At 37.9% G+C, this 25,161-nt stretch overlaps 1 protein-coding gene across 5 annotated transcripts in view; it reads left to right on the forward strand.

Moving 5' to 3' along the window:
* Positions 1 to 25,161, forward strand: part of ADK (adenosine kinase) — a 523,245-nt gene that overhangs the window by 3,404 nt on the left and 494,680 nt on the right. The window contains exon 1 of one of the 5 annotated variants that reach the window (XM_045040998.1): positions 20,302 to 20,490. The exons of the other annotated variants lie outside the window; for them this stretch is intronic. Within the exon in view, the coding sequence (XP_044896933.1) occupies positions 20,477 to 20,490 (14 nt within the window). The 5' untranslated portion in view covers positions 20,302 to 20,476. Of the gene's footprint in view, positions 1 to 20,301; positions 20,491 to 25,161 lie in introns of those variants that run through there. 5 annotated transcript variants of the gene reach the window in all.

Consider the following 25,161-nt stretch of genomic DNA (forward strand, 5'->3'; position numbering starts at 1 on the left):
GTTTGACAGTTAAGAGGCTAGCTACCCGTTTTGGTTAATTTTTCAGGAGAGTGGCTTATAAAGCCTAAGCACAATTTAATGTGTGGAATTAGTGAGGAACAAATGAATGTATGATATATGTTTGTAGGTGTCAGGGAGAAGAGTTAGAACTTTGAGAATTTCAGTTAGCTCTGGGGTAGTAGTTCTCAACTAGGGGAAATGTTGCCTCTTAGGGACATTTGGCAATGTCTGGAAACATTTTTGGTATGGAGTGCTACTGACACCTAGTTAAGTAGAGTTCAAGGATGCTGCTAAACATCCTACAATGTACATGAAGCCCCCTACAACAAAAAAGAATTATCTAGATAACATTAACAATAGTGTTGAGACTGAAAAGACTAAGAGAGAGTATTTGACAAGTCTAGCCTCCCTTTTTCAAATATCCATTATTTTTCTAGGTTGGATTGTTTGTCAGGTTGTAGCAGTTACTAAAGCTGCAGAGAAATAAGCAGGCTTTAACATGTTTTCACGTGGGGTTGGGGAACAGAAGGGAATATTGAGTGCCAGATATTATACTAGGTGCTTTATATATGCTATCTCCTTTAATCTTCCCAGCAGCCTGTGAGGTAGGTAATACTCCTTGTGTCACCGATGAGGTATTTGGGGCTGAAGGAAGTTGAGAACCATTTTTGGGAACTGATCCCCAGTTGAATATATTCCACGATGAATACCTATATTTAGGACCACTCATTTTCTTTTCTCTCCTTTGGAAATCTCATCCAAGTTCATTTCTTTAGTGGTCATCTCTAAGAGGATCCTGTTCTTTTGAAAGCTTATTGAACATGTGCCAAGTCTGTTTTTTTCCAATCAGTCTTTAAGTGGCTGCTATTTTAGGAATGGTACTAAATATTAGGTGCTAATATGTAGAGAGGTAAGACCCAGGCACCATCCTCCTGGTGGGAAATGAGTAAGGGTTGGGAAAATGATACCTGAGCATTCTGAAATATGACAAGGAGTTAACCAGGTATGAAGTAGGGTGTTTGGCTTTATAGGAAGGTTTGTTTGGAGGTAGAGATGGGAGAGAGCTGCCTCTGTAGGGGAACTACAGATGGTTTGGTCTGACTGGAGCAGAAGGTAGAGGGCATCCATACTTTGTACTGGACATGTACTGAATCATATTGCTATTGCTAAGTCCTTAAGTTGTCAGACCCTAATTTTAACTGTCTGCTGAATATCTCCTTCTGAGTGTCTTGCTGATTCTTCAAAGTCATGTATATCAAGCTAAATCTGTCTCTTGTCCTAAATGTGCACCTTCTTACATGGCTCCTACATCTGTTAATGGCATCACTAATTCTTTCTCCACAGTTTGGAACCTAGGTATTTGCTTCATTTTCCATCCACATATGATTATCAAAGTTGATCTTTTCTTCTTCAGTAATGTCTCATAAACACCTTTCCTTTTCCATTCCTGCTGCCACAACTCAAGTGTAGACTTTATCTTGCTTACATTTGTTGGCTTCCTAACTAGTCTCTCCACCTCCAGTGTCAAGTTCTTCCTAATCTTCTTGAGACATAGCTGTACTTATTCATCATAGCAAATATTTGTAATTTCTGAAGTTGATGTTAGGAAGGGTTGAATCCTAAGAACCAACATCATAACTTACTGACATTAGCAATTAAAGATTGTTCCAGGTCATGACTTTTAGTAACATTAAAAAGAAAACAAACTGCAATTCTCCAATCAGCAAATATTGAGCTTTTCTCAAATTATTGCTTCCTTACCATTTCACTTCCATGGATTCCTTTTATTCTTTCCCTCTGTGTCCTGCCTTACTAAGGACCCTGTGTTTTAAAAATTGGATAGTAAATATAGGGAGAAAAGGCTAGTAAGTATCTTAGGTGACCAAGTAATAGTTTTAGTAACCCTTCTTCTAAAACACATTTTTTTCTCTTTCAGAAAATTCTCTGGAAGATTAGTTTTACAAACTGAGCGCTCTGTTCTAGGAGCGTTCTGTTGTGAGGATTAAATGAGGAAAATATATGCAGACTGGCAAAGAGAAAGGGTGATTTGTACGTCCTTAGTGTGTTGCACAGTGCCTAGTCCTTAGGAGTGATTCAGCTAATGTTTGTTGAATGAATTATTAGCACAGTATAGAGTGGCACTGATAACCTTCACTTTTTTAGACTTTATATTTTTAATAATGCAGCCTAAAATTGAAGATGGCTCTTTTTTGGATTATACTGCATGCTGTTCACTTATATTCACAAATGTAATCCTTTATGATTAAGGCTTTGGGCTATGAAGGAAAATGGAAAACAAAAGTCTTCTGAGGTACTTTGTATGAATGTCCTAATAGGGTGCTTTCCTGGGCATTATATACTAGGACAGAGTGAGGGAGGTGGAGAGAGAGCAGGGGCAAGCCTGCATGGATGGTCCTGGGTGTCTAGGGGTACATGGGAAATGCTTAGAGCTCAGGGAAAGTGGGAAGGGCTCTATGAAAAAAGATAGGCATTGAAAACCCTGTTTCTGATTTTAGGTATAGGCCTAGACTGAATAACACTAAATAAAATATAAGACTGATATACTACTTTCTACCTGAAATACAGCTCCACTTCCCTTCCGTCACTTAAGATGCTGCCTGTGTGCAAAATGTTCACAGTTAGGTGGAATGAGAGAGGGAGAGAGAGAAAGAGAAAGAGAGAATCAGAATTATAAAGAGCATTTTGATCAGGATGGAAGGCAGTATAGTGATTAAGAGTGTGGTCTCTGGTATCTGATATCTGGTTTGACTCTTGGTTCTTATTAGCTGGTGATCTTGGAACAGTTGCTAACTGGCCTTGTGCCTGTTTTCTCACCTATGAAATGGGTGTAATAATAGTACCTACTTCAAAACATTGTTAAGAGGATTATATTTATAAAATAAATATAAAATTCGCAGTCCATAAGTATACAATAAATGTTAGCTGTTATGGTATTGTTTATCCTACTGTTGACTCTCTGCTCCAAATGCAGCAATTACAAATTTAAAAAGAAAACAGATACAGCTATATTCAAGAGCAAGATCAACATATGCAGGGACTAAAACGGGAAGGAAGTATGCAATTAGACTCTGGGTTCATGAGCTGGTGGAAATAACTGTGTAGGGGAAGAGGTGTCATAAAGTGGATGAAACTGGGAGCTGGGCTGGGCCTGGATGAAAAGAAGGCTGAGTGCCTTTACTCGTGGCTGTTGCTTTAAAAAGCTGTGGACCTCTACTACAAAGCTGTCATCATCAAGACAGCATGGTATTGGCACAAAAACAGACACATAGACCAATGGAATAGAATAGAAACCCCAGAACTAGACCCACAAACGTATGGCCAACTAATCTTTGACAAAGCAGGAAAGAACATCCAATGGAAAAAAGACAGCCTCTTTAACAAATGGTGCTGGGAGAACTGGACAGCAACATGCAGAAGGTTGAAACTAGACCACTTTCTCACACCATTCACAAAAATAAACTCCAAATGGATAAAGGACCTAAATGTGAGACAGGAAACCATCAAAACCTTAGAGGAGAAAGCAGGAAAAGACCTCTCTGACCTCAGCCGTAGCAATCTCTTACTCGACACATCCCCAAAGGCAAGGGAATTAAAAGCAAAAGTGAATTACTGGGACCTTATGAAGATAAAAAGCTTCTGCACAGCAAAGGAAACAACCAACAAAACTAAAAGGCAACCAACGGAATGGGAAAAGATATTCGCAAATGACATATCGGACAAAGGGCTAGTATCCAAAATCTATAAAGAGCTCACCAAACTCCACACCCGAAAAACAAATAACCCAGTGAAGAAATGGGCAGAAAACATGAATAGACACTTCTCTAAAGAAGACATCTGGATGGCCAACAGGCACATGAAAAGATGTTCAGCGTCGCTCCTTATCAGGGAAATACAAATCAAAACCACACTCAGGTATCACCTCACGCCAGTCAGAGTGGCCAAAATGAACAAATCAGGAGACTATAGATGCTGGAGAGGATGTGGAGAAACGGGAACCCTCTTGCACTGTTGGTGGGAATGCAAATTGGTGCAGCCGCTCTGGAAAGCAGTGTGGAGGTTCCTCAGAAAATTAAAAATAGACCTACCCTATGACCCAGCAATAGCACTGCTAGGAATTTATCCAAGGGATACAGGAGTACTGATGCATAGGGCCACTTGTACCCCAATGTTCATAGCAGCACTCTCAACAATAGCCAAATTATGGAAAGAGCCTAATTGTCCATCAACTGATGAATGGATAAAGAAATTGTAGTTTATATACACAATGGAATACTACGTGGCAATGAGAAAAAATGAAATATGGCCTTTTGTAGCAACGTGGATGGAACTGGAGAGTGTGATGCTAAGTGAAATAAGTCATACAGAGAAAGACAGATACCATATGGTTTCACTCTTATGTGGACCCTGAGAAATTAACAGGAACCCATGGGGGAGGGGAAGGAAAAAAAAAACAGGTTAGAGTGGGAGAGAGCCAAAGCATAAGAGACTCTTAAAAACTGAGAACAAACTGAGGGTTGATGGGGGGTGGGAGGGAGGAGAGGGTGGGTGATGGGTATCGAGGAGGGCACCTTTTGGGATGAGCACTGGGTGTTGTATGGAAACCAATTTGTCAATAAATTTCATAAAAAAAAAAAAAAAAAGCTGTGGACCTAAAGTGGTGGCACAGAGACGGCTGAGCTGCCAGATGGCTCAGAATTGGGAATTGTAATTTCCCCACTATCAAAAACATGTTATGAATCAAAAATTAATAGATATGAAATAAATAGCTATTTAAAAGAATAAATGGAGTTATTGAAATTAAAACAAAAAATAGGTTGATCAAACTCTAGACCAAACATATTTGAAGGGAAAATTAGTGAATTGGAAGATAGTACTGAGTAATTCACTCAGATGTAAAATAGAGAAATAAAAAGGAATTAAGAGATACAAATATCAATTGAGAGGCAACAACTTAACATCTAACTGGGTTTTCCAGAAAGAGGAAATAGTGTGAATGGTGGAGAAGATATATTAGAAGAAATGATGGCTGACAATTTTCCAGACTTTAGGACCAGCATCCTCAGGTTGAAAGGGTATTCCAGGTCCATAGTAAGATAAAAACAAAAATATGCACTAAAATTATGGAGATTTGATCCTAATTATTAATGTGTATAGAAAGAATCAGACAATTTAGACAACATCCCCAATTTTTTTTAATGTTCATTTATTTTTGAGAGTGAGAGAGACAGAGCACGAGTGGGGGAGGGGCAGAGAGAGAGGGAGACACAGAATCAGAAGCAGGCTCCAGGCTCAGAGCTGTCAACACAGAGCCCGAAATGGGGTTTGAACTCATGAACTGCAAGATCATGACCTGAGCTGAAGTTGGACACTCAACCAAACTGAGTCACCCAGGCACCCCAACAACATCCAAAATTTAATAGCTGTTCTCTCTGTGGAAACATTGTGGGTTATTTTTGTGTATTTATTTATTTTTGTTTGTATTTTCCAACTTTTTTACACTGCACGTGTATATTAGGACTCTGGATTTTAAGCTGGAGAAACTTGATGTGCACTGAATACATATTTTGGGTGGGTGCTGAGTAGCTAGATATCCCCATTACAGAATGGAACTCTGAGATACTAAGTAAATCTGAAACTTTATAAAATAAGTAGTATAATGGTTTTATTACAGGTTGTAATCTTTTTGTCTATATTTCTGAAATCCCCAAAGCTCTGAAAACTGGAAGTTTTAACTTTTTTAAAAAAGTTAATTTTTTTAAAAGTTAATTTGGCAGCAAAACTTGATATGAGGCTCTCTGTAATATTTATCTGCCTTATACAACTGTATATGTTTTGTTGTAGAAATATTAAGTTTGTTAATGACGTGCTTGATGAAACTGTGGGTGGTTTACAAAGTACATAGTACATACAGTATATTATCTTCCTAAAAGCCGTAAAATTTGGAATCTCATAAAATTGTGGCCCCAAAACATATCTTGCCCAAAAAATTCAACAAAAGGATTGTGGACCTTTATTAAAATTTTAAATTGCTTTTAAAACTTTGCTATTGTGCAGAAACATGAATTTCTTATCAGTTGCTGCATTTTTCCTGAGGTTCCCATTCAACACATCTATGATTTTAAGTATTTCAAAGATCTCTTTTGTTTAGCCCTACCATAATACTGGTCACGTATGTCATGGGGCACCTGGGTGGCTCAGTCGGTTGAGCGTCCGACTCCGGCTCAGGTCATGATCTTGCAGTTCGTGAGTTGGAGCCCAGCGTCGAGCTCTGTGCTGACTGCTCAGAGCCTAGAGCCTGCTTCAGATTCTGTGTCTCCCTCTCTCTCTGCCCCTTCCCTGCTCATGCTCTGTCTCTCTCTGTCTCTCAAAAATGAATAAACATTAAAAAAAAAAATACTGGTCATGTCATTAAGTTATTAGTCTTTTCTTCCTGTAAAATACTGACTGACTAAAGTAAAGATTTTTCTTCAACTTTTGGATCTCAAGATTTAGAAGGCTTATTTCACTGAAGTGGTCTTTACAAACTGAAGTTTCACATGCCACTTGAAAAGATACTTTTTGAATATTTTCCAAAGCAGATTTAAAGTTGTTACTTTGGCTTACATGTTTTATTTCTGATGTTTTTGCTTGAATTGTTTGTACTTGTGGCCTCCTATGATTTGTGTTCATTTAGGAAGCAATGTAATTAGCTTTCAGCATAAGAACATCTGAACATGTGAGTTTCCATTTGCATTTTGGCTTTCATTGCTTGCATGCTGATTTCAGTGTCTTTTCTAGAATAGAATAAGAAAATATGTACAGCATTTGTCTATGGGGAAAATTCCTTCAGAAGTAAATATACTTCTACGTAAACATTTTATTAAGGCCCTGTGGTCAGTGTTTTCTTTTTTAAATGTAAAATTGCTTATTTGGTGGAGGAATACATTTTCTGAAAGAGTGCATTTACAAAAAAGATCTCAGTGACCTATCAGAATGATTAATCTTTTTCCTGTGGTTTAGCAAGTCCTTAATTAGTGACCCTATTTGAATGTAATTAGAACTCTAAAAACATTGAGGATTAGCAATACTGTTCTTAATTTTGTAGGGTACTGTGTAACATAACATGCTGTGTAACCAATGGATAATACCACAAAATGGTCTTTTAAAGGAATCTGTCTCTGTTGACTCATCCAAGAGGGGTCACTTGGAAACAAAATATAGCTGAAGAATCAAATTCAGATGTCTTGGTTTTCTCAAATTCCTTTAGGCTTGATATAGCAATAAACTGTTTTACTCTTTGAGCCCTAGAGCTGAAGTCTGAAAAACCATGTAAGTTTTTGAGTAAACAAGTTGAAATACAAGAAAATTATTTCCTTTAAAAATAAACAGTTCAAATGTGTTGTCTTTGAAGTTAATCACATGAGAAATTTGAACATTTTCTTGTTTTGTAGGCATGACTGAGGGTAGTCTTAGATTCCTCCTAAAATAGAGTTTTTCAGAAATTGTTTTTCCTAAATGGAGATGAAACCATAGTTATCATTTTTAGTTTAGTTTTGTTGAAGATTAAAGCTGTTAAGCTGTAGAAGTGATGCAGGATTATTCCCTGGGTTATATCTCTGTTCTTACACTCTCAAGATGAAGCGACTCTAGTACAGATGGCTTGTTGATGCACATGAAAGTATACTGACAAAATTCTACTTGTTTGTTTTACTTAGCCGTTGCTTACCCAAATGTATAGAACTGGGTGGTTTAGATTTGAAATAGTACAATAAAACAATTACAATTACATTATTTAAAGTTTTTTAATTTTTTAATTTTTGTGTTTTGAGAGAGTGATCAGAGGAAGTGCGGAGAGAGAGGGGAGAGAGGGAGAATCCCAAGCAGGCTCTGCACTGTCAGCTCACAGCCCAATATGGGTCTAGAACTCCAGAACTGCAAGATCATTATCTGAGCTGAAATCAAGAGTCTGATTGAGACTGACTGAGCCACCCAGCTGCCCCCATAGTTACATTATTTTATTCAGTAAGTAATATTCAATGTTTAGTATTAAAAATAGTATTTTAGTAAAAAAAAAAAAAGGAAAAGATTTGTCTTTTTTGGGGGTGGGGAATACAAACCTGTGTTTGAATGTTGTAAGGGTGCTGTATAGAGAAATACATACATTTCTAGACTTAAACTCACAGATCTTTAGTTATCTTGGTCTACCCTCCTCCATTAGGCAGCAGTTCCTTCTTTAGCACTCATTTCCCCTGTGTGTGCACCATTCCTCCCCTAGGTTCAGCACAAATAAGGGAAGAGGAGTACATTTTTCTACTAATGGAAGCGCGCGCGCACACACACACACACACACACACACACACACACACACACACAGACGAGACCTTTGACTTATGTGAAGCTTGAATAAACTACATTCCTGAGAAGATTTGTTAATATCCGGTAGATATCAAGTCCAAGCCAGAGCTCCTTAAATTATTTGTTGGCCTAGATGTTGAATCTTTACACTTATAAAACAGATCTGTATACTCATAAGCAAGCTGTTCTAGCCATTCCTTTTGAGCAGTTTTTCCAAAGACTGCTGGGAAATGCTGGCGGGAGTGGGGGTAGGAACAGGGGTGGGAGGAGATGACTGGGTGCGAATTCTCTGGTAGGGTGGGACCTCACAGAGCTGAGGTTTTCTGCAAATTGTGGAGTTGGGGTGTGAAAACAATAGCATATTTCAGCCAAGATGTGCCTTTGAAATTGTAATTTACAATTTCATGTGATTTTTAGAAACTTTTGAACATATTTTAGAACCGTTAGATTGTTAGTGCCTTAAAATCAGTCTAATATTTACATAGTAGAGGAGAGAATTGAAGCCCAGCGAGATTAAGTGGTATCAGTCAGGTAACACAGCTAGTTACTTAAAGCAATTAAGTATTTGAGTTGAGATTTGATCCCAAGTCCTATAACTTCCTATTGTATTTACCCTCCAGAACAAGAAACGAAGTGCCTGTTTTCTTTGAAGTTTGTTCCTTTTGAGATAAAATAACATATTTAAGGATTATATCATGTGCTCTCACTTACCTTTTCTTACTGATCCTCACAGGAAGGGCACTAGATAATTGTCTTCAACTGAGGAAATAGACCCAGAGAGGTTAAGACTCCCTAATTAGTGAGCTCTCAGTTCACACCCAGGACCTACAACTCACATTTCCTGCTGTTTATATTACAGTTATGAAGATACAAATTGAGAACTTGTCAAAGTGAATTCTGTGTGTCCTAGATAATCACACTATTTAAAGAAATTCGGTGGCACTGTGTTTAGTAATCTTGTTTAATTTTTGTCTTTCAAGTTCTCTTATTAACCAAACATATGTAGCCCTTCCCCTCAAACCCCAAGAATAAATAATACTGTATTCCCTTGTGGAATATACTTCAGTTGGTTAACTCATTGAACTTGACTTTTGAGCAGATTTCCAATTAAAAAGCCTTGAGCAAACCCAATTTTGCTTATGTTTAAGAATTAAACTGTTCCAGTTAAGAGAACAATATCTAATAAGTTTTAATTTACTTTGCAGATTTTAGACTTTCCCCTGATATTAATAATTTGAATCTTATGTCCCAAATGTTATTAATTATTATAATAATATGAAGTAACTTATTGTTTAGAAAGTGTAATATATGCCCAAGATTACACAGTGAGTGTCAGAGATAGGATTCAAACCTGAATCTGTCTTATTAAAGATTTTTAATAATTAGCTATAATACTCAGATATTATGTAAACAACAGCAACAGGAATCAACAGTAATTTGTATAACTAAAAAATTGGGGCGCCTGGGTGGCGCAGTCGGTTAAGCGTCCGACTTCAGCCAGGTCACGATCTCGTGGTCGTGAGTTCGAGCCCCGCGTCGGGCTCTGGGCTGATGGCTGAGAGCCTGGAGCCCGTTTCCGATTCTGTGTCTCCCTCTCTCTCTGCCCCTCCCCCGTTCATGCTCTGTCTCTCTCTGTCCCAAAAAAATAAATAAATGTTGAAAAAAAAAATTAAAAAAAAAAATTAAGCACACCCTTTGTTTCAAAAATTATTCCTATATTATAAATGAAACAATAACTAGTAATCGTCTGAAAAGCTGTTAATCTTTTAATACTATTAGTAATTTCAAATCCTGTGAAAATGTTCTACCAGATCTGAGATGGCAGTGATGAGAATTTTTTTTCATTAAAAATGACCTATAGTCATAATTAGCCTTGGATCTCATACAAATAAATAATAATAAAAATCAACCTTTTAATAGAAATGATGAAATGTTCAGTTAACCTACTTTTAAGACTAGGACTACAACATTTCATTAAATTCATGTAATATTTAAAACCTCAATTCCATAATGCTTGATAATCATAGAAAAAAGAAAGTGGGGGAGGGAAATATAGCTCTGTGAATAGGAAGGGGGAGGTAAAAGGAAGTGATAAAAAAGAGAAAGGCTCAATTCCTCTTAGCTATTTCTGATTTCTGTATAATCTCCAGCCTCAGACACCTCATCTTTTCAGCTTTTCACTCAGCCCTGAACTGTGTGAGTTTGTGAGAAACTTCTTGTTATGAACTGGGTCCTAATAAGGTTTTTGTTTAGCTTTGTGTATGTACCTGTGAAGTGAGTAGTATAAATTAAAAATGCTTTTCAAACTACATCATGAATCAGTTTAGTTGTAGCATAACTGGTATTTTATAAAAGGAAAACAGAATAGAAACTATCAGTGCATTGAATATAGTAAGTGTTAAGTATTGCTTTGTGAAACATTGTTTAGTTAGGTATAGGTATAGTATATTAGGTTGCAATGCAAAATGTATTTTTCACAGTGAGTGTGGCTTTCTATCCCAAAATTTAGTGGCTTAAAATAACAACCATTTTATGAGTTCATGATTTTGTGGGTCAGGAATTCAGACGTGGTTTGACTGGTTGACTCTTCTGCTCCATGTGGTATTGACTAGGATCACTTGGAGGTATTTAGCTGACCACAGGTCTGGTCTGGAGTGTTCAGTTTGTCCTTACATGCTTGATGCCTTCATTGAAGATGGCTGGAAAGCTTGGCTCAACCTGCTTCTCTACCTCTCTGTGTAGTTTGTGATCCTCTCCATGTGGTTTCTTCAACCTCTTTGTTGGGCTTCTTACCTGGCAGTTCAGGACTTTAAGAGACCAAGACAGGAACTGGCAGTCCTCTTAAGGCTAGTCTGGAATCTGTTATAGCATCACTTCATATACCCTATTGGTCAAAAAGTTCTAGGGTAAAATTCAAGGGGAGGGGGCATAGACTTTTGTCTCCAAGAAATTGAAGCCATTTTTAATCTGCCACAATTATGGTAAAGTAATTTTGAAAAACATGACTGAATTATATTTCCAAGCTTTTAATCTGTTATTGCCCTTTGAAAGATGATTACTCTAATAGTCTTCTCCTCCCCATTGGGAAATATTATAAGTCTATTTTTGTTTCAAAGTTCAGAATTTATGTGTATTATTTTTCCACGGAATACTGATTATTTTAGATTTTTGGAGAAATGATTTAGGGGTGCCTAGGTGGCTCAGTCGGTTAAGTGTCCGACTTTGACTCAGGTCGTGATCTCATGGTTTGTGAGTTCGAGCCCCACATTGGGCTCTGTGCTGACAGCTCGGAGCCTGGAGCCTGCTTCAGATTCTGTGTCTCCTCCTCCCTCTGCCCCTCCCCTGCTCACTCGCTCTCTCTGTCTCTCAATAATAAATAAACATTAAAAAAATTAAAAATAAAGAAATGATTTAAGGTTCAAAAATTTCTGTGAAGTCTTAATTTTGCTACCTAATACTTCCTAAAATGTCTGTTTGGCATGCAAAAGGAGCTGCCTTCTTACAATGCCTAAAGATTACATTTGGATTTAATAACTCCCTTCACATACAGGCAGTTTGAGGTTCTTATGTTTTTGTTGAAACCAGAATGAGTGAGAAATCTGCTTCTGTTTCCCACCCCCCTTCAGTAAAGAAAACAAAAACATTGAATAAAAGAAAAGGTTAGAGGGGCACCTGGGTGACTCAGTCATTTAAGCGTTAGACTTCAGCTCAAGTCATGATCTCACACTTAGTGAGTTCAAGTCCCACGCTGGGCTCTGTGCTGACAGCTCAGAGCCTGGAGCCTGCTTCAGATTCTGTGTCTCCCTTTCTCTCTGCCCCTCCCATGCTCACGTTCTCTCTCTCTCTCTCTCTCTCTCAAAACTAAATAAACATTAAAAAAAAAAACTTAAAAAGAAAACATTAGAAACTCGTTCCATTATTTATAAAACAACCAAATAGAAATGATTATTTCTTAGGACATTTTTCAGATAAAACTGCATATTCAATTTGAGACTATATTTATTTTTACTGTTGTAAAGAAAATGGTAGGGACTAGGACTTAGAAAAAGAATGTACTAAGGGCTATCTAAGTTAATTTATTTTTACATTGGAACCTTTTGTCAACATTTGTGTTTTCAACTTCTGAGTCTTGAAAGATTTTGATAAGCAAGGCCTCAATAAGGCCTAAATTAGATTCATACAGCTAAATGTCTAGGATGGGGGATTTACTTAGCTTGGTAGTAAATTTAGCCACTTGCTACTCCTTGTGTACCCCTAAGTTCTTGCAGAGTGGTTAAAAATGTTTTTGTCAAAAACCACTCTTGTGATTTTGACAGAAATGAGATTTTGAAAAATGAAGAGGTCTAAGAAATGATTCTTGGCTTTAATTAGGAGTCTTGGTTAAATTAAAGATTAAAATGGCAATTCATTGGCTGCTCAATCTATTTAAGAATATATAGGAACAAAGGAAGCAATTTCTGAAAATATTTCATATGGTGCTCTAGCTAATCAGAAAACTCACTGAATCACTGCATCTTGTGGGTGAAATCATGGTGTGGTGTTCTAAAATTTGGATATTTATAAAAGTCTCAGACTTTTGGGTTTACTCTAGTGACACTGTGTATAGTGGTAATGAGCCCCAGTTCTGCAGTCAAACTACTAGAGTTTTGATTTCTGTTTTGTAACGTGTGACTTTGGGCAAGTTATTTAACTCTTTGAGCTTCAATTTCTTATCTGTAAAATGACAATAATATCTCCTGATATTTGAGAGGTAAAATGGGATAGTACTTGAAAGATAGATAGCATGGTGTCTGCCACAAACTATGCACTCAGGAAGTTTTACTTCTTATTCTACTTATGTATATACCTATGGCTGCTAGCATTTGACTCCAAGGATGGTTTCTTGTGGTGGTGTTCAAATGAAACTGCATATACAATTCTGGACATTTATTTTTAGTCTATCAATAGAAAACAGTAGGCACCACGGAGTAAGAAAGACTAGAAGGAAAAATATGTTTCACAAGTCTCTATCTCCAACCCTGACCTCTCCAAGAGCTCCAGCCTTCTGAGCTTATCTTGTGCTTTCTCCATTTATCTCAATAAACAGCACCATTTACCCAATTTAGTCCAAATTTGCCCAATCTGATCTAAAATCTAGGAGTTGCTCTAGATTCCTTCTTTTTCCTTAGTCTCTCATGTCTAGTCCACCAGCAAGCCCTGTCATTCTGTCTTGAAAATGCCCATCTTCTTTTATGTCCACCACTATTGTTTGTCATCTATATTACTATAATAGGCTTCTAATTTGGTCTTTCTGCTTTCATGTAATCCATTCTCTACACAATAACCAAGGGTGATTTTTGAAAACAAAATCAGATCATGTTATTCATCTATTTAAAACTTAATTACTCCTCCTGTAGTCCATTCTCTACACAATAACCAAGGGTGATTTTTGAAAACAAAATCAGATCATGTTATTCATCTATTTAAAACTTAATTATAGTGGTTTCCTGTCATGCTTATAACAAAATCAAAACTTCTTAGGCTCATAAAAGCTAAGATGATCTGCTTCTTGCTCTGACCACAAACATTTCTTCTCTCTCTTGCCTTTTTTCACACTGGTCTAGGCATCATTTTACTGCTATCAGTAATGGTCTGCCTCCACCTGGCTTTGTCTTGTCATTCATTTCTCTCCTGCTGGAAGCCTTCCCTGACCATCTAAAGGAGCCTGTCTCTACATTGATCTGCTGGTTTTAATTCTCTGCATAGCACTTATGATCATTTGATGTTCTTACTTGTTTGATTATTCATCCATATCCCCTCGCTGGAATATAAGGGCAGTTCACGTTAATTGTGGCTGAATTTCTAGTGTCTTGAGCAGTTGAGTAGGTACTCAGTAGATATTTGTTGACTTAATGAATGAATAATTCCGAGGCACTTGGCTGGCTCAGTCAGTGGAGCATAGGACTCTTGGTCTCAGGGTTGTGAATTCAAGCCCTATGTTGTGCAGAGAGATTACTTAAAAATAAAATCTTTTTAAAAAAATATTTATTTTGGAGAGAGACTGAGGGACAGAGAGAGGGAGACACAGAATCAGAAGCAGACTCCAGGCTTAGACTCCAGGCTCTGAGTGCTCAGCACAGAGCCCGACGTGGGGCTTGAACTCATGAACCGTGAGATCTGACCCGAGCTGGAGTTGGACGCTTAACTGACTGAGCCACTCAAGCGCCCCAAAAGTAAAATCTTAAAAAAAAAAAAAAAGCTTGTTTGTAAGTACCATATACCAGATCTATAGTGAAATAAAAATGAGAAAAATTTGGTGTTTTTTGTTTTTTTGTTTTTTTGAGAAATAGAGCACAAATGGGGAGGGGCAGGGGGGAGAGCGAGAGAGAGAATCTTAAGCAGGTTCCACACTCAGCGCAGATCCAGACAGACAGATTTGGGACTGTGTCTCACAACCCTGAGATCACGACCTGAGCTGAAACCAAGAGTCAGTTTCTTAACTGCCTGAGCCACCCAGGTGCCTGAGACTAATCTATTCTATAGAAACTATACTTTATAAGATTCTAACAGTACTTGTCAGCATAAATAATTGGGTAGCACTGTTGCCCTCTACCTTTAGATTGGAGGTTTTCTTTGAGTTTCAGAGATTTGTAGTTCACTGGAAATAAAAAAGCACTGTGTAGGTGTTCCTGGGAGGGAGGTTTGCTAAGAATTCTTACTAAATAAAGTTCAGTCAATCAAATGTTATTATATTCTTCAAATTCTCCTGGGAAATAAATCATCAGGTTCCATTTAAAGATTATATTGTTTGAATATGTAATGTTAAAGTGAAATGTGACATGATCTACAGATAATCATTAAAAGAAAAAAAATAATAGGCCTCTTTTATATAATGTCTTTTGGGGAAAAGAGTAAATACATTTAGCAGTGTTTCTGGGAATAATCTTGTCCATAATGAAAGATGACTAAAATTGCCTTAAATTGATCAACTCTTTAAAAAACAACCGAAGTTGTATTGAGACACAAGTGAACTTTTTTTGTTTGTTGATCAATAAAAACTGAAAGGGATTTAAGATGTCACCTATAACAACCTCCCTTGTGTTTCAGGTAAGAAAACTGATAGTCAAGGTTATACTGTTTTTTGTTAGGTCCAGGATTAGAATTCCCATCTCTTTTTTCCCAGGCTCCTGAAACTTAGGCTATAGCATGCTACTTATTTTTAGGAGAAAGTCTTAAGAATTTTCTCTTTTTGGAGTAGGATATAGATTGTTTTAGAAATATTACTTTATTAGCATTTTCATTTATATTAAATGAGGAGATGTGTTTTTAAGTAATATGCAGGGAAGGCATTCCATATTCAGTGTTGTGATAGCTGGCCTCATAAGGGCTATGTAGAACCCTAAAAGTGGTATTAATGCTTTTAACTTTTGTCAAGGTAAGATTTAAAATTAACCAAGAAAATCATAAAGACATTTTTGTTATTCCTGTTTTAAAGAATAAAAATGAGAATAAGATAAGCCCAGTTCCTCTAAAAATAAGGGTATTTTTGATGAGTTGTGATTTAAAAAATACGTTTTAAAAAATGGAAAGAATAAATTGTGAATTTTTAAACCATTTCAGAAAGATAATTAAAATTTAACAATAATTACAAAAATTTTACTTTAGTAAAACCAATATATAAGAGAAAGTTTATAATCAGATCAGTATGAAAAAGAAAGATTACACATAATCCCACTCTCCAGAGAAACCCATAATGACATATTGGTATATTTCTTTCCAATCTTTTTTCTTTGCATAATGGCATGTATTTTTTTTTTTAACATGGTCAAGATCACCCTTGACATTCCTTTTTTTATTTTGCTTTTTCATTTAATATATGATAAATATTTTCGTACATCCTTAAAAAGCCTGTGAGGGGCGCCTTGGTGGCTCATTCGGTTGTGTCTGACTCTTGATTTTAGCTCAGGTCACGATCTCCATGGTTTGTGAGTTCGAGCCCCACGTCAGGCTCTGCATTCATAGCACAGAGCCTGCTTGGGATTCTCTTCCTCTCTCTCTGCTCCTGTTTCACTTAAGGGTGTGCACACACACATTCGTTCTGTCTCTCAAATACAATTTAAAAGTGTCTGAAAACATTTTGCAATAGCTCTATAACATTCTTCTGTAATTTATTTAACCATTACCCTATTTTTTGTTATTTAGAATATCATAAATTTTTTTCTATTAATGCTGAAATGAATAACTGGGTGTACAAATCTTTGTTCACATTGTTCTATTTTATTTATGATAGTTGCCTAAAAAAGGAATTGGTGACACATACTGCCAAAAAGCTTTCTAGAAATGTATTAATTTATACTCCCACTAACAATGTATGAAAGTGCTTGTTTTATTGCACCCTTAACAACAAACTGGTTGTGTTTGATGAGAACTTTGCTATTATTTTGAGGTTTGAAGCATTTGTTGAAAAAATTTCGGATGGTGGGTCTACATACTGTATTTGTTTATGCTACCCAAAGACACTTAGCTGTTTGGAGTTAGTTGTCTATTTGCTTTTACAGTGGCTGACTAACCACATGGTTAAATAAAATAGAGTATTTACTTACCTATCTTTCCAAGAGCAAACTATTCTGACCCACTTATCTTGATGCAACTATTTATTTATTGATGCAACAATTTAAATTGTAAGGTTAGAAATTTCAGTTGGCCATTTTTTTCCCTAAAGTGAAAAGAATTCAGTTGAAATAAGTTACTTAAAAAATTGATCAGGGGGCACCTGGGTGGCTCAGTCAGCTAAGTATCTGACTCTTGATCTCATCTAGGGTCTCCATCTCAGGGTTGTGAGTTCAAGCCCTGCATTGGGTTGCATGCTGGGCTTGAAGCCTACTTAAAAAAAAATTAACCAAAGAAGTTTAAGTAATAGTTACTCAGTAGCTGCATGTGAAGTGTGTGTGTGGGGCGGTGCGGGGTGGGGGGGGGGTGGGGAGATGGGGGGAGAGATGGGGGCGGGGGAGATCGGAAAGTTTGGGTGGAAGGGAGGGTAGGGAGAGATTAGAAAAAGAGTGAAAGAAAGGCCTAGGAGAGAAAGAATAAAGAGAACTTCTGCTTTTGCCTGGAAAAACTTGTCTTTGCTTTTGTCCCTACCTTATTGACTCAATCACACAGGAGCCCTGTTTGCTGAAATAACATTTTTATGCCTATACCTGCTGAAATGAACTGGTACCTAAATATGTTTTAAAAGAAATTTTTTGAAAGTTGTGTAGACTGATTATGAGTAAAAAACATTTAAAGTTTTGATTGTTAGATGAGAATGTGATGTAGCTTTACTTTGGTTAAAGATTTGGATAGTACAGACCCTTATCTTTCCTTAATGGCACAGAATTTAGTATATTTTTGTTAAGTAAAATTTCGAATCTAGAAGCTTAAGAAAATTAATATTTTAAAAAACTTTATTGTTAAAAATCAAGAGCGGGAATCACTGAGTATTTTAGGCATGAGGAAAAGTGCATTTTGTTTTTCACAGGGCTAAGTTCATGTTAGCTTTCATATAATGCTTCCCAGAGATGTAATTTTAACCAGTGTGATTATAACAAAGTAGTACTTACCCATGTGCCAAGGACTCTAATAGATACTTTACTAGAATTAAGTTTTAATTTTCACAATGCCCTGAAAAACATGAGTGGGTAAACTGAGGGACCGATAGGTTAAGAACCAGTCCAAGGTCATGCAGCTAGTAGGAAGTCAAGCAGGGGCTCCAAATCTTGCCTGTCTTGCTACCTTTACAACCTTACTACTTAACATGGCCCACAGACCACAAGCACTTGATGAAATCTGAATGCATAAAGAACTGGCAAAATGTTGGCCACAAGACCTATTGAGTCAAACTCTTTATTTTAATAAGATCTGTCAAGTGATGTGTATGCATAATAAAGTAGCACTATACTACATCCCATATAAAAATTACATTGAGGTTTTGAAATCCTTTCTAAGGATTATTCCTGATTTAACTTTAGTTCATGTGGGCTATCAACATTTTCCACTTCAAATTGCTATTCTGTTGCCTCTTTGATTCAGATCTTGTTTAATCCAGAGGAACAATTGATTTGTTCTGCTTGTGGACATTTGGTCAAAGTCTGAATCAGCCAAGCATAGTTCTGGTTTTAACAGCCTTTAGTCCTGGACTGAACGCACCAGATTTATAGTTCATGGGTTCATTCTGGATATGCATTTCCCAAATTAAAGAGAACAGTGCTTTAAAAAAGCATTTTTGAATGAACCTTGAAGTCTTTTGAAATATTTGATGTTTTAGATGGTTACCAAGGAACCACAGATCTGAATAAACTGGTCTGCCTACTAATTTCATTTTGTGAACATAATTATTCTGTCAGAGGGGCAATGATAGGTAAGAGAAGAAGGAAGTCTAACTTAGAATATCAACGTCCAGTAGAAATATAATGCAAGACGCATATAATTTTAAGTTTTCTAGTTGCCACGTTAAGAACGTGAAAAGAAACAGCTGGTATTAATCTTAATATATTTTAACTCAGTAAAGCAAAATATTAATGCAACATGCAATCAGTATAAAAATTGTTACTGAAATATTTAATATATTTTTTTGTACCAAGTCTTGAAAAATTTGGTATGTATTTTATATTTACAGAGTCGCGATTTGGGTGCTGAATTTTCAACAGTTAAAAAGTGAAATGTAGTCCAATGAAAACAAAATTGTGTTTAATGGAAAATATTTTACATTGCTCTGCTTTTAAAATTTAAACTAATTAAAATTAAATAAAATTAAAAATTCAGTTCTTTCGGATACATTAGGCACATTTCAGTATCACATGTTGGGTTGTGTTTCTAATATAACTGATTTCAGACCTATGGCATTGATCACACCCTGTATGGTCAGTAGTGAATGCCACTGGAGGCTGTAATGAGTTAATACAAATATTACTTTACAGAGAATAAAGAGGGAATAAAGAAATGCTATTTAGGTCATAAAGCCTGTATTGATATTACTCCCTCCGATCCTTACCGCAGTTGAAATTTACCTTTTATTAGTGGTTCAGAATCAGTTTCTTAACCCTTTAGCCCCACTAAATTGTAAGGTTAGGGCCCCGAATTAGGGTCCTTCCAATTCCCGCCCGCCCCTGCCTCGTGGCATTAGTTGCTTGCTTCAGAGCTCTGCATACTTTTCAGAAAATTGTGGTAATCCGACAGTTAAGTGTGGCAAGCAGTATAGTATGAGTAGGTTAATTTGACCCAGAGGCTTTATAACTATATATGTACCTGGATTACCTGCGACTTGCTAAAAATACTAGTATCTGGACTCCACCCTTCTAGATTCTGATGCACAAACTTTAAAGTGGGCCCTGGAAACTTCTATATTAAATAAGTTGTTCTAAGTGTTTCTGAAGTCCGAGAACGTTTGGGGACTGCTGGACTCAGCAAATGATTCTTAAAGGCTGCGAGTTCGAATTTAACACATCATGCTGTGTTGCCACACATTCGGGTTGCCACGCATTCGATTTTCCCCGGGCTGAGGTTTCCCAGGAGGTTGCTGCTTTTCTTCTGCACATGGGTTTTTTCCAGGCTGTTAAATCCCATCCCCGAAGATTGCCCTGACAGCGTCCCTGTCCCAAGTCCTGTTAAAGCGACCTGAGCTTGTAGAGGTAGAGCGTGGCCATGTGACTGACAAACCAGTTGCCAGTTTCGGGCGGCCATTTTTGAGGCGGGCACCCAACCTCATGCCCCATAAACCGGGTATAGGGGGAACGCTGTTACCAAGACTCAAGATGGCCACCGTTCCCACTAGCCCCTCGGCTAGCCAGTGGGCCAGGCAGCCGGCACGAGACGGCGCGGGCGGCTCGCCTTGGCCGGAGGCGCCCCCGGCTCATCTCCGGCCACCGGCCGTGGGCGGAGTGCCCGCCTCCTCCCGGCGCGGCCAATCAGCGCGTGGGGCCGTCTCGGCTGGGGCCGCCGGCGTGCGGGGTGTGTGAGGACGCGCTCCCGGTCGCCGAGTGCCTGAGCAGAGGAGCAGTTGCCGTGGTACCTGCTGCTGCTGCTGCTGCTGCCGCTGCTGCCGCCGGTGCGGACACAGAGCTTCGGACGCGAGCGCTGGTGCGTGGGGCAGGAAGGTGAAGCCATGACGTCCGTCAGGTAATGAAAGAGGGCGGCAGTCTAAAGTGCTCGCCTGCTGGGCATTAGCCTCCCGACTGCCGAGAAGTGTCGCCCCTTCTCTTGAGTGGTCTGGAGCCTCCCCGTGGCACGGGTCTCCCACACGTTGCAGCTTCTCTGCACTTTTCAATTTGGTCATTTCTGCTCTCAGAAGTTTTTGGGTTTTTGGCACATGGAGGAGCCCTGTAACTAGCCGCACCGCTGAGGTGACCCTCGTCCGGATGCCGGGGTCTGAAGCTTGCTTATGTGTGTAGGATTTCTCATGAAAAAAATGTAGCTATCTTTCCCCCCTAGGGGTGACCCAGCGCCTGAGGAAGTGTGACGTGCACGGTGTGTAGCTATGCCTGCATGTCATGCGTTCTGACAACTTCGTTTGTGGCCATGAGCAGACCTGTATATTTGGCCCTCTCTGATGCAATTAGATCACCCCCCGGGCTGTGAAATTGTGTGCCCCTAAAATGTTTGCTTATGACTGGAATTCGTACTCTGGCCAGGTACCATATGTTTACTTACTTTTTTCTGAAATTCACAAGTGAAATGACTTTTGTGAGATAGTAGATATATAATGAGAGCGCTGAACAGATTAACCCCCAGTTGCTCTTCCAAAGTTGTGATGGTTTCTTGCTTTTTCTTCTTCTTCTTCTTCTTCTTCTTCTTCTTCTTCTTCTTCTTCTTCTTTTTGGTTAATGGTGACGGATTAATGGGCCACTCCACTTTCTGCAAGTAGCATTCTCTGAATGTTTAACTATGCTAATGCGACTACTTATAAAAAGAGATAAATTGCCGTATTTACCCAGTGTTCTGAACTGCCTCTTTTAAAGTAGACCTTGGCAAAAAAACCCAAAAACCATCAAAAAAAAAACAATAAACAAAAAACCTTGGTGATCGTTGTCCCAGAGAAAGGGAGGCCCTAGCACAAATGTGAAGAGAATAAAATAAATTAATTTTTGGTCTTTGAGCTTCCGGCAGCCTAAGCCCTGCTGATTTAACGGTTTCTCAGTGATAATTTTGAACTACACAATATTTAAGAGATGACTTGAGAACCTCCTTCAGGTAAGATAAGGTAAGATGCAACTGTGCTGAACTCGGATACAGTTTCTTTAATTGTATAATTTTATACCAACATAGACAAAGAGTAATTACCTCATTACGCAGAAGAGGAAATTCAGGTGCTAAAACTTGGAGACCCACATGGGAAGGTTTCACAGTAAGTTATACTGGGACATGAGAATCTAGCTTTTAATGTTAATATTTTAGGATGTATTAACATTATGCTGTCAAACCAAGTTAGTCGCCCCCTCACCCACTTCCATTCCCATCCTGGCAGCCTGCTGCTAATTAGGAGTGTGGGTCAGATACTTTTATGTTAAGCATCAGTTCTTATGTGGACTTAATTTTAATTGACCATTGTCTTCTGGCTACTCTTGAGTGGAGAAACACAAATCTAAAGCTTCTGTTGGCAAGTGGCAACAGGATGCATGTTTTAATGTAGAGGTTGAAAGGTTGTTCTGTTCACAAGACTGAATTAAAGGTTGACATCAGCCTTATTTGACTTATGGAAGGATTGATAACTGCTAATAGTTAAATTTATGCTTGTTTCTTCAGATGTTAGTTGCATTTTATATAGCCTTGAATTATAGTGGTGACTCAAAAAAAATTTTTTTTTAGGTGTTATCTAAACCAGATACCACATTTACACCTGAGGAAACAGACCAAGAAAAGTCGAGTGCCTTGTACCAAATCATTTAGTGGCAGTTAGGAATTGAATCCAGACATCCATGATCTAGTGCACTGCGTGATGCTTTTATAGGAACAATATACGACTTAAGTTTCCTGAAAAAGCTGCTTCTGTGAACAAAAATTGTCAAGTATTATGAGAGACAATTATAGCAACTCTTGCTTTGCTCTAGTCCTTTGAGGAACTTGATAACTTAGAATGTAGGTTTAGAAGTAGGCAGGAAGCCTTCTGAAGTTGAAGCAAGTCTGTGTAAGTGGTGGCAGTTTTACATGAGTTGGTAATCCTACAGATACCAGCCACTTTCCACTGAGGACTGCATTCAGTGCAGTTTTGTCAGCCTTAGTTTTCACAAACATGGTATTAGGCTTGTTCCCATTTTGTGCCTAGTCTAACAGTAGCCCAAAAGATAGGTGTTACTGACTGGCTTTTACTGGTGAGGAGAGTGATTGAGATCACAAATTATCTAAATCTGAGTTTATGTCCAATGTTGTTTTTTATACCACACTTAAAATAATCAATGCTAAATGTAGTAATATGTAGCTTTTTGCAATGACAATATAAGATTAGAAACCAATGAGGACCAATGATCAACATACCTGGGTTCCGGGAGTCATTTTTTTTTTTTTTTTTTAGTTAACTGATTTCCCTCTTTTCTTCTCTGAACGTTTGTTTAATGAACTACTCAGTGATGACGATACTAATAGGTATCCCACAGTGTTGTTGGGTAGGTATGAAAGTGCTTTTAAATTTTATGGCATTTTATAAATGCAGTGTTCTCTCATTAAAGCAATTTGAACCCCCTAGAGAATAGTGTTATCTGAGAATAATTGTTTAAACTTTAAAAATTTTAAATAGAAAGCAAACTAACCTATTTAATTCCCTCATATTACATTTCAAGAAACGAAAGCTAAGAGATGTTGGGATTTGTGTAAGCTCACACAAATAGTTGCAGATCCTGAACTAGAATCCAGATCTCTAGACACTTGGTTCAATGCCCTTTATAGTGTAGCATTCAACTATTAGGAATTCATAAACAGTGATTTAAATTAAAAAAAAATTATTTATGAGAGAGAGACAGAGTGCGAGTAGGGGAGGGGCAGAGAGAGAGGAAGGCACAGAATCTGAAGCAGGTTCCAGGCTCTGAAGTCTCAGCACGGAGCCTGATGAGGGGCTCGAACTCATGAACTGCGAGATCATGACCTGAGCTGAAGTTGGACACTCAACTGACTGAGTTGGCAAGTGACAACAGGATGCGTACCAACAATGATTTAAATTAAAAGCATCTTTAAAGTTTATTTATTTTGAGAGAGAAAGACAATGCGAGTGGGGGTTGGGCAGAGAGAGAGGGAGATAGAGAATCCCAAGCAGGCTCTGCGAGGTCAGCATGGAGCCCGATGTGGGGCTTGATCCCATAAACCGTGAGATTATGACCTGAGCTGAAATCAAGAGTCAGTCGCTCAACTTACTGAGCAACCCAGGAACCCCAAATTAAAAGCATTGTTTAAAAAAACCTTAGATCTTTGAATGAATTTGGTGGAGATAGTGTTTCTTTGGCTTACTATTTGCGTTCTGCTCTGCTATATCATTACTGATGAAGAGTCTAAATTTATAGCCTCTAAAACCAGTTATCCTTGAAGAATAATGTTTGTCTTTTGTTATATGTATCAGATTCCAGCTGGGCTTTATTTGGAAAATGATAGAACATATCTGATAAATTGATGCTTTTGTCATTTTTAATTGGCCCAATAGGAAAGTTGATGCTTGGGTTAAATTCAGGAGACAGGAAAATGTGCAGTGTCAGGACTAGATGAGAATCTTAGAGGGCATTTTACCTTTTCCTTTCTCTATACTGGACCTTGAGGCCCAAAGTGAAGGGTATGTCCTAGTTAGACAGTGGTAGAGCTTAGGATCGAACTTAGGTTTTCTGACTCCCACTTTATGTACTTTTCACTGAGCAATACTGTTTCGAAATACTGCTATGAATATTGCTTTGTTTTCCTAACATCAGTGTCTAGTCTGGTTTTGGGCATTGCTTACAGCTGGATTTTGTCCCAGGGAAGACTAGGAAAATGAGGTAGGGAGTTTGCTGTAGAGCTGAGGAACCCTATTCTTTGGCCTGCCCAGACAGGTCAGATTTGGTCTATTCTGGGACTTGACATGACTGTGCCCTACATGATGATTATGGAACCACTTTTGTGGGTTAGGCCTACATTGGAAAATTTATGTGGGCTGTGGGTTGGGTCCTATGGTGTTTTTCTCCTAACACTCAAGTCTTTTGAGATGCGTCCAGTAATATCTGCCAAGCCACTCAGATGGCGAACATTCATTTGGAGACTAAAATCTGGCTAAGAATGAAACTGCCTTACTTTGTTGAGTTGGTTTCTTTGGAGCCTTTAAATAGAATTTTCAAACTCATTGCAGGACTTGTGTCTTTTATAAGAATTATAAATTTCAGATTTACATAAACTTTTTTATGCTATGGGACTTCTTAGTGAGACAAGTGAGCTTTTAAATTAAAATGAAATTGTTTCATTTATGAAATATTCTGGAGAACTAAAACAGAAACCCTTCTGTTACAGAACTGTGCAGTGTTGTCAGTTGTTAATGCTCATATTTGTAAATAGGTCATCTTTCCTTGAAAAAGCACACAAGGTTTTCTAACTACAAATCTTTCCAGCCACAGTATTGCTACATTAAGAAATGTCAAAGATAAAAGGGAACCAAAACGATTGCCTAGACTGTTTGAATGTTAACCCTTTCCTGTAACATTGTTAACATTCATATTTCTTTATCTCTTCATACCTACTCAGTTTTAAATTATTTTAAAAACGTTATAATAAAACATAAGGATGGATTTTTATTTTCAAAAAGCAAAGCTAACTTATAAATAGGGTGACCATATGTTCCAGTTTGCC

This window comes from Felis catus, chromosome D2, assembly GCF_018350175.1.
Source record: "Felis catus isolate Fca126 chromosome D2, F.catus_Fca126_mat1.0, whole genome shotgun sequence".
Lineage (NCBI taxonomy): Eukaryota > Metazoa > Chordata > Mammalia > Carnivora > Felidae > Felis > Felis catus.